General features: G+C 44.6%; 1 protein-coding gene across 3 annotated transcripts in view; it reads right to left on the reverse strand.

Moving 5' to 3' along the window:
- Positions 1-9,455, reverse strand: part of Wdsub1 (WD repeat, sterile alpha motif and U-box domain containing 1) — a 28,282-nt gene extending 18,827 nt beyond the window's left edge. Inside the window, exons 1-4 of one of the 3 annotated variants that reach the window (XM_034493820.2) lie at positions 9,250-9,455; positions 5,213-5,631; positions 3,927-4,111; positions 394-486 (exon numbers count right to left, since the gene is read on the reverse strand). In XM_034493820.2, the coding sequence (XP_034349711.1) occupies positions 394-486; positions 3,927-4,111; positions 5,213-5,610 (676 nt within the window). In that variant the 5' untranslated portion in view covers positions 5,611-5,631; positions 9,250-9,455. The remainder of the gene's footprint in view (positions 1-393; positions 487-3,926; positions 4,112-5,212; positions 5,632-9,249) is intronic. The other 2 variants (XM_034493819.2, XM_034493818.2) reach the window with 2 other exon arrangements.
- Between the last annotated feature and the right edge of the window lie 1,261 nt (positions 9,456-10,716).

The following is a 10,716-nucleotide window of genomic DNA, read 5'->3' on the forward strand; positions in this document are numbered from 1 at the left end:
AGACAGACAGAAGTCAGCTGTATGTCACCAGTGACTGTGTAACTCATACAAAGAAGGGTTTATAAGAGGGTCCAGGGCCCAGGCCTGTCTGTGCCCTGTGATACCATAAAGCAGAGTAAGGTGCAGACGGTGACACATGCTGTCTAAAGAGGCTTTCTCTGCACACATAAAAAACAGACTGAAGCTGGAATTGAATTGCTTATCTTCCCACTTCCATCTCCTAAATACTCAGATTTTAAGTGTGTGCCACAACATCCAACTTAATAAAACGTTCTTAAAACAGGTTTTTTACTATCATTTAAAATATCCAGAGTATTTTAAGTTAAAAAGAATTTTTTAAAAAGGTAAGGGTCTTATGTAGGCCAAGAGTCATTTTAGACGGTTAAAACGTACCTAAGACATGGTTAAAAGAAACAACCCAGAGTTTGATTTCACAGTCTTGACCACACGACGCCAATCGGTAAAGCTGGAGGCCTTGCTCTCCACCTAAAACAGCAAAGCAGAAAACACAAACAGATACGAAGAACTGGTAAACCATTTAAACCAAGAGGTTGGTCATACTGAGACCTGTTGCTATGACTCATTTATGGCATGGAAACCAGGAATGTTTGTTAGCTGACACTAATAAAATAATTACAGAATTTCTTATGTATTATATAGGATTATAACTTTAAAGCTGATGTCTTAAAAAAGTCCTTTTAGGCTCAAAGTTCTATTAACATATTATTATATGTTACAATATTATATATAATATTATCAAATAAGCCAGTATTTAGCCATGAAAGCAGAATATCTTCCAACTAAATTTTAGAAGTTACAAGGCTTCCATTAATGCAAAAAAATTATAAAATTCAGTTATTTTACAAATGTTGATGATTAATCGCGCCCAATGTAACTGCCTTTTGAAGTACCAATTCTTAAAAGCCTGCTGTAATGCACACAGAATAATAATAATTGATTTTCCATTTGATTTGACCAAGAGGAAAACTTGAATTACATAAATATAAAATCATATCAATCCAGCTGATCTGCTGGAAAATATTACACAGTTTAGCAAAATTAACCAAATCAAGCTGGCATCTCAGAAGTCGCTAGATAACATTTTCTTCGAGATTTTAGAATTTCATTACGTATCTACTAGACTAAGTCCCTGAATAAGTGGAGGTAACAAGATACTGACACCATCCGTTGAAGCTCTTTTCCAGCTGCTGCCTAATAGCACAGATGCCATTTCACACTGTAGGTGGTTTCACACACACACACACACACACACACACACACACACACACACACACACACTCCTGTAGGTATCGGATCGTCCCACCCGGGTGTGCCTGCTCTCCTGGATTAAGTCACTGCAGACCCTTTTGCAAAAGTGAAAACTTCCTTGTCTAGTTAGTGTGTGTAATGTTCTTTTTCATCAAGTGCATGCCTTAAAGCATCTCACCCACTCACAAAACTGAGTGAGATGCTTCCTGTCTGTTAGAAGCCACCCTGGGAATAAAATAACCAAAACAATCACCAAAAGACTTGCTTAATTAAAGTGGGTAGAGATTTGACAGAAGAATGGGTTCATAAAAATAAAACCTAGTAAACATACATAAAATGTTAAAAGGTTAAAGAAGAGATTTCATCTAATCAAGCAGTCTTGACAGCCAAGCTCTAGTGTCCACTAGGTGAAGGGCCCAGAGGGAAAGTACTTGAAAAACTATAAGGCCCCCATAAATGGAGGACCTCACCCAAGCCTCGGGAATTCTCGGCCACCCATTAACTGTAAGACACCAAACTTGATGTAATCAGCAAGAGGTATATTTTAATCAGTATACTGAGGTCAAGACCTGTAGCCCACGCAGGGGCAATGGGGTCTGACCCCGGGGCTTTGGAGACAGAGAGAATTTAAAGCCCAAAACCACAACGGGGGGGGGGGGGGACCACAACCCAGGGGAAGTAAGGGAGGGCTATTGGAGAGCACCTGTGGAAAGTCCCAGTCCATTATTCAGTTTGTGACAGGGTACAAGGAACAGGCTATTCTCTAAGAGCCTATACGTAATCAGCCAAGTTCCTGGTATCCAGGATGTACGGGCGCGCTGAGAACTCACAACTCAAACTCTCCTGGTATCCAGGGTACACAGGCACGCTAACTTGAACTCTCAGCTCAAACCCTATTCAATCTATCTTATAGTCAGTTTTTAGTTCCTGGTACCCATAGCGCTTGGTCACGCTGTCCTGAACTCCCAGCTCTGAACTCTTATCTTATTTATTTTGTCTTGTGGATAGCTAGTTTCCTAGGACCCAGAGTACAGAACAAGCTGATCTGCACTCTTGACTCCATCTGTGGAAGGTTTAAAATTTTTTAACTCTTTCAAAACAAATGCAATACAAGGAATGGAAGAAGCTGCATGATAAGACAGTGTAAAGCCAGGACTGGGTTTCTACATTTCAATTATGGTTAGGTGCAACGTGCTAGACAGGTTCTTATGTTGTGCTTTGGGAGACAGGTGCTTTGGAAGACAGGTACTTATACACAATGCTTTGGAAGACAGGTGCTTATGTACTGTGCTTTGGGAGACAGGTACTTATACACTGTGCTTTGGGAGACAGGTACTTACACACAGTGCTCTGGAAGACAGGTACTTATGTACTGTGCTTTAGGAGACAGGTACTTACACACAGTGCTCTGGAAGACAGGTACTTATGTACTGTGCTTTGGGAGACAGGTACTTACACACAGTGCTCTGGAAGACAGGTACTTATGTACTGTGCTTTGGGAGACAGGTACTTACACACAGTGCTTTGGAAGCCAGGTACTTATACACTGTGCTTTGGGATTTGAAATTTGACTTTCACTGTACTTGAATCACTGAGGCCTCTGGAATAAGGGAGAATGTAGAAGCCATTCTGTCTTCTTGCTGTGCCAGGGCTGCCTCTAGCTTCATAGATGTGGGTACTGAACCCTATGATACACATACCAGACTTTAAAGGCTTCCTATGGGTTGGGGTGGGGGGAGGGCTAGTTTTGTTAATTTGTATCTATTATCATTCAACAGACATCCATTGGGATAAGTAATTCACTCCTGTGGCTCCTTCGTTGCCACAGATACCTCCGATCTGATGACAAGATTAGAGAGGGCAGAGGCCGAATTTCTCCTTTAACATAGGCAATGAAAATAAACAAGGCTAACTGCCCTACCCAATGTCTCAATTTTAAACCAACAGTTTAGTTTAACCAGGAATTCTTTTCTCATCTTTAAAAAAAAATGAGTTATGTTGTTAAACATCTTAGGTTTTGGAAGATTAAATTAGTAAAGGTGAAATGTTACTTCTATTTCAAATGTGTTAGGTGTACATGTTCATTCGTGCACATGCACATAGAAGCCAGAGGTCAGTATTGGGTGGCTTCCCACAGACTGTGAGGAAAAAGCTCTATCAGTCCCAATTTGGACCTTGCTGATCTGGCTAGGCTCCTGTGCAAGCCCCTGACTCTGCTTCCTCAGCGCTGGGAACAGGAGCACACGCGCCTCTGCTGGGTTGCTGGGTGGTGCTGGAGACCCAGAAGCATATCCCCGGCCTGCACAGCAAGCTGCTTAGCAACTTTAGTTCCCCAATTTATAAATTTTCTGAATTTATAAATTTCCCATGTCTACCTCAATTTTAATTTTTAAAAGAGACAGTAAAAGCAACAGATAAGACTATGCCACTGAATCTACTGTGAGGAGCTGAATTGTCCTATACAGACTTTTTAAAAAGACAAACTTTTCACATAAGAGTTCTTCACGATTCATTCTGATCTAAAAAGATAAGAGACAGAAGGATGACTCCGAAATAGAATGGAGAGACCGTCAGTACTAACGGTGAAATGGAAACTCAAAGGACCAAGTCAGGATTTACAGACAGGGATCCCATGCTTTAAAGAGTGAGCGACCAACCAGAGAGAGGCTGTGGCGAAAAGCTGCAGCAGGTGATCCCGAGATCGTGCGCCTTCTCGCTGTGCAGACACCTCATTCTGTCATCCCACACTGTCAAGTCCCCACCAGAGGAGCCAGTGACAAAGAGGCCTCCACCAGGAGAAAATGCACAGGCCACCAATGAGCTATCCTTGACACTACCACACCTGAAACAGAACAAAAAAGGAGGATGTGAGGTTCAGGGGCTTTGTCTTTCTATTACAGTCCCTTTAGAAATGACAGAACCAGGAGTGACTGATGCCTATGAAACAAAGCATCAGATGCTACACAATGACGAATTCTTGTTTTGTTTTTTGAGACAGGGTTTCTCTGTGTAGCCCTGGCTGTCCTGGAACTCACTCTGTAGACCAGGCTGGCCTCAAATTCAGAAATCTGCCTGCCTCTGCCTCCCACGTGCTGGGATTAAAGGCGTGCACCACCACTGCCCAGCATGACACATTCTTTACAGAGTACAGCGAGGTTTTAAACACATTAGATGATATCCATGAGCCTGGATCACAGGGATCCACGCTACAATCTCACATCTTTATATTTTCATAGTAAGTCAATATGATCACATTAAAACTCCCAAGCAAAAAAAAAAAAAAAAAAAAAAAAAAAAAGGCCTAACAGTGAATGGCCTTAAAATATACATACAGACTGGCTTCTTACTGAAAAGACATGCTACTAGGATAAAAACCACATTCAATTTCTGTGCCTCATCTTCAAACAAATTATGGGAAAAAAAAAACATGTGCACAATTGTTCCCTTGGGAAGACAGTTCAAAAGTGCTGCCCTTGGCAACACTGTTCCTCATGTAAGAAAACAAACTGGTAAGAACTGGGCAATTAAAGTGCTGTTAATCACATGGAGGAAGGACACTGCACCACAGAGGCGGAAAGCACACCTCACCAGTGGAAAACCCTCCTCAGCCAGGCGTCCGTTTCTAAAAAAGAGAGAGACATCGCATTTCTGAGTAGTCGGGTTAAGCTAGGTGAACCCCTGAACATCAATTAAAAGCATCACTTTCTTCAGCTCTGAGACCACAAAGGAGCAACCGTCGTTGCCCAGCCAACACGCCTGCTCTGCAGACACCACGCAGGGAGGACATGAGATGATTTCAACTGTTAACATAGAGGAGGTTATGGTTTCTAGAGTACTTTAATAATTTCAGCTAAATGGGTCAACTATGTCTATTTTACCACAATAAAAAAATAAGATTTAATCTTAACGGGATTCAAGCCCTGCAGGGTTTAAGCCACCATACCTATATAGTTTGTATGACTGTGCATTCCACAAAACAACAGATCCATCGGCAGCCCCTGATGCCAGGTAGGCGGAATCTGGGGAAAAGCAGCAAACGCGCACAGGGCTGCCCCCCGGCTGCTCTAACACGGTCAGGGTGTGTCCGCTGTGCGCGTCCCACAACACCGTGGTACCATCCGTTGAGCACGACGCCAAAACGTGTCCCGAGGGCGAAAAACAGCAGCAGTGGACGGCATAGGTGTGAAACTTCAGTGGTGAGTGCGGCAGTTCAGCAAAGTCACTTAGGGAGTACAGGCGGATGCTCTTGTCCAAGGAGCAGGTGGCCAGAAGGGCAGAGGAGAAGGCGCAGCAGCTGACGTCATCACCGTGGTCCGCCAGTGTGTGAATCAGTTTCACCATGTTCCTCACGCAGTCAGCAGCCTGCGGGTTTTTAAACCAGTCAGTTACACGCCATCCTAAGAATCTGGGAAATCCAAGTCCGTGTAAAAGAATCTACCCAACAAAAGTACCGACATTCTCGTTTTTAAGGACAATTTATTGCCTGGGATAATCTGGAGGCAATGGTTAAACAAACAAACAAACAAACAACAACAAAACCCAAGAGAACCCTTTGGAGCCTAAAAACCAGCTTTACCTCAGACCTGTTAATGTCAACTCAAAAACATTACTACTTTTAACTGTGTCCGCTGCTCCTTTCACACACAAGAGAGCCAAGGTGATTTGCTTTGCAATTGATTTATTGATAGGGGGAAACCCCAAAGTCTCCTTCAAAATGTAGCTGTATTGAAAGCTGACTTGTCGTGGTCTGCACAAAGACACAAAAGATGTGAGGCGAGGAAACCAAAATGCTAAGGGAACCGAGTTGGCCAGACCATACGCGATCCAGAAACACAGTTCAAAACCTAAAATCCAAACTCCTCCCTATAGCTCACCAAAACATACAGTCTGATTCCTTTTTGTAAATGTCGGCAATATTTACTGATTTCATTTTACAAATCGTTGGTGTTGCTGGTATTTCTTCTGAGGTAATTTTTAGACTTGTTTTCTAATAATTACTGGTTTCATCAAGACATTTTCATTCAGTTTGTCTTTCTGAATTTCTCCACTCTCCTCCCTGATCTCTGGACCCCTTCCCTCAGGAAATAACAGCCTTCTGTCTTCAGGTCATGTGCAATATATATAATATATATTATATATATATGTAGTATGTATGTGTGTAGTGTGTAGTGTATGTGTGTAGTTTATGAGTGGTTTTGCTTCTATGTATGTTTGTATTTCATGCATGCAACATCTGCAGAGACCCAAAGAGGGCCTTGGAACTGGAGTTATAGGCAACTGTGAACTGTCATGTGGGTGCTGGGAATCAAACACAGGTCCTCCGGAAGAGCAGCCAGTGCTCCTAACCATTGTCTCTGGCCTCACGTCACACACATTCTAGTACTTCCTCACCATCCCATGAGCTTTCTGCACTCATGGCGTCCTGTCTAACTTCATCCCCACCCTGACACAATTCTAAGAATTAAGATCCAGAATCTTATCTTCAACTCCTCAGTCTTGTGTGTTTAACTTGGAATACATGTGGAAGCCAGGACACTAGACAAGGGACACTGGGAACAGGGAGACTTTAGAGAGTAGAGTCTCATGGGCCACTCAGTATACAGCAGAGATGCTTGAATACTGGGGCAGAAAGACTTAATCTGGGAGGGCCGGGAAGATGAGGGAAGGGGGTTAACCAAAATGAAGGGTGTACCAAGCATCACGGAAATCCCATTGAAAAATATAAAAGCTCTGAAGGCAGATATGCGGGACTTCACCTATTTTTGTTACTTTTCTATCATGGTGAAGACACTATGACCAAGAAAACTTATGGAAGACTTTATTGTGGCTGGTGACACCAGAGGATTAGAACCCATCATCATGTTGGGAATATGGCAGTAGGCAAGCAGACATGCCCCTGGAGCAGTCACAGAGAGCTTGTATCTGAACCACAGGCATGAAGCAGAGAGAAAGCTAACCCAAAGCCCATCCCAGTGACACATTTCCTCCAACAAGGCCACATCCCCTAATCCTTATCAAACAGTGGTATCAACTGGGGACCAAGCATTCAAACAGATGAACTTAAGAGAGCCATTCTTACTCGAACCATCACACTGCCATGGGAACTGTTGATCAGAGAAGCCCCAGAGGCCCTCCCAAACTGTCCTTCTAAGTATCTATGCTTTTAGTCATAGACAAATGCTACTCTCAGCCCTAGAGGAACCTCTCTTTGCAATGGATGGTGAATGCAGAGTCTCATGGCTACTACGGATGCTGAGACTAAGGAAAGCTGAGGAAACAGCCCTAAACAAGATGTTTACCGCATCCCTTCTAAGGCTTGGGAACAACTGTAGGTTAGGGAACAAAAAGAATTCAAAGGCAGCGGACAGAGGAAGTGCTTTGATATCCCACCTTCTACATATATCACAGCCACTGCAATCATAAACACCCAGCAACCGTGGGTTACCTGCACTGGGCCTGCACAAGACTGGCCCTGCCAAGACAGAGATCAGGGGAATGGTTCATGAAGCACTACTTCTTACTTCTGAACTACCGGCCATTGGTAGATTCTGGGAGAGGGGGACAGTGTGTATTCATGGCTGAGCCCACCAGGCTCAAATGAATCCTTCTAAATCTATGGCCACAAGGTAAAACTCAGGAGATCATGATACAAAAAGACACGGGAGGTGGGAAAGTGTTTTGCAGGGACAGAGGGAGGGATGTTACCAGAGGATGGGAGTAGGGAGCCAAGAGAGGGTAAAGGAGAGGGTAGTCAGAATGCATTATGTACGTGTTTAACATCGTCAAAGAATGAATTTAACTAATAAATAGCAGTTCGGGATCTAGGAAAGAAACCCAGCATTTGTGTGAGTCTGGCTTATTTCACTTAACAGGGTCATTTCTAGTTCCATTTTCCTACAAATATCATGATTTCATTTTTTCTTTATGGCAAAGTAAAATTCCATTGTGTACATGCACCGATTTAAAAAATCCATCTGTCTGATGACAGTCATCTAGGCCAGTTCCATTTCTTGTAGTATGCAGCAGTACCGAGCACAGATGTGCTTGTATCTCGGTGGTAGGACTTAGACCTCTGGACATCTAAGAAGTTGTACGGCTAGGTCGTATGTTAGTTTTTTGAGAATCCTTCATATTGACTCCTACAGTGGCAGCACCAGTGTGCATTCCCACTGACAGTGACCACAGCGAAGTAGGCACCTCGTCCATATTGCTTATTTCTGCAACCACAGCATGTCAGGCAGTGCTGGGTACCCAACGTGCTCAAATAAGACTCCGTTGAATATATTTCCAAATATAGTTACGTTTGCCTTTAAATGTTATATATGAAACCTAGTATGAAATGGTTTGGAAAGTAAAACTTCCAAAACAAAAATCTATCCGTGGAAAAAACGGTATAATTTTAAAAAATACTGCCGGGCATCGTGGCGTGAGCCTGTAACACCAACACTAGGGAGGCAGAGGCAGGAGGAGGATCACCCTCAGCTAAACAAGGAGGTAAAGCCTACCTAACTAGTCTCAGAAAACCAACAAACCATTAATAATATGGCTGAAACCATCCCTAAGAAACAGATGTGACCTCAACTTGTAAAATGCGCAATCTCCTCTCTTCATCTAGTTTACGGAAATCTCCACAAATAAATAAGTAAATGTTCTCATCTTCAACTTCTTCCCAAAGTTCAGCTGCTATTCCCTCCACGCCCATCAAAGCCTTACAAAAAACCAAAACGAAACAACAAGGAGGAACACTCCAGCAGGTTCTAGGAAAACAAGCTCGGATGGAGCTTTCTGGAGCCGGTCCAAATCCCCAGAGTGCAAATGCAGCGAGAGACTTTCCGAACCGGCTCCGGCGGGCGGGCGGGCGCACGGCACGCAGGAGGCCGGGCGAGCTGGCAGGCCACTGGGGTGTGAGTGACCACAACCCACCCGGTGGCCGGGTCCTGTCCCCGCCCCAACGCCACCTGGCGTGCAGCCCACACTCACTTCCCTCGCACCCGGACTGAGAGTGCCGCCTCCAGGCGGCTCCTCCCCGCACAGCTCCCCGCAGACGAGGTCACGCTTGTCCGGCGCCCGCACCCGCTGGGTTCTGAGGCCAGGAAGGCTGCACTGGCCCGAGCTGGGCCCTGGGCTGCGCTGCTGGGCTGGGCTGGGCTGGGCTGCTCACAGGGTAGAGCCCAGCTCACTGGATCACGTGTTAGCGAACTGAGGTGGGCGTGGCCGCGGTGCCCAGAGAGCCGCGCGAGGCCCCACCCCGCGTCCGCACATGCGCGCCCGCGGCAGCCTGGAGCGCGTTTCCCTATAGGCACTGGCTGTGGGAATTTACCTGGATGTTGGGTTTTTTTGTTTGGTCGGTTTTGGTTTTGTTTTGCTTAATGATCCAAATGGAGCTATGTCATGCTGCCGAATGGTAGTTCAACATTTTTGCTCACAGAAAAGAATGTTACATTAAGCTCCTTTATCCACACTTCTGAACCTCATCCAGAGCTAAGTAGAAATGGAACTACGCTACATACCAAGTGCCCAATGGCTCTTCAGAGAGGCATGGTTTGTGATATGTGATATGTGCCTGTCTCTCCACATTCTTGTCAGACTTGAGTGTTATCTTTTTCTGTCTCTTGGAGTGAGTGAAGCTCTGGTGAATGTGTATTCTGTTTGATATGGGGATAGCCATATCGAGGAGCCCAATGCCTTAGATCCGTGGGAGTGGAAAAACCATCCCTCCTGTCTCAAGTTCTAATGTTGCCGATGTGCAGAAAATGTCCTCTGTAGCTTTGCCCTCCTGGATATTTACAGCCTGAAGTCTGCCTCCCTACAGAGACTGATCCTAAGCCTGTCTCCTAGTTCAGCTATATACTATAAACCCTGCCACCCTAATTCAACTCTATGTTGAACTCTAACCCCGTCTCTGTGTCTCTGTATATAATAAACAGGCTAGGCTCCCAGGGTTCTACAGCCTTTTCCATGAGAGAGCCCAGACCATGTGATCCCATGTATCTGTCATGTCTTCATTCCTTTTAGGTCCCTTGCAAGGATGCAGCACATCTCCACCAATTTGATTGGTTGTAATCATTTTTAGTGAAATCTATGAAAGAAACCTATGTGATGGTTTATGTTGTCAGTGTGTCCAGATCTAGAATCACTGTAGAAACAAACTTCTAGATGTGGACTTGAGGGATTTTCTTGATTAGGTTAATGGAGGAGAGAAGGCCATTAACTGTGGGTGGTACCATCCCACTCGGTGTCTTGGGCTGAATGAGAAGGAGCGGCAATGTTCATCTGTTTCTTGACTTGGATGCGATGTGACCAGTCATCCCTAAGTCATGCTGCCCATGTTCCCTGTCACGATGCTCTTTATCCTCTGGAACTGTGAGCCAAAATGAAACGTCCCCTCCCTAAGTTGCTCTTGCTGTGTCGCAGCAATTAGACAAGCGACTAATAGACCCTGCCTAC

The sequence above is a fragment of the Arvicanthis niloticus genome, chromosome 2, assembly GCF_011762505.2.
Source record: "Arvicanthis niloticus isolate mArvNil1 chromosome 2, mArvNil1.pat.X, whole genome shotgun sequence".
Lineage (NCBI taxonomy): Eukaryota > Metazoa > Chordata > Mammalia > Rodentia > Muridae > Arvicanthis > Arvicanthis niloticus.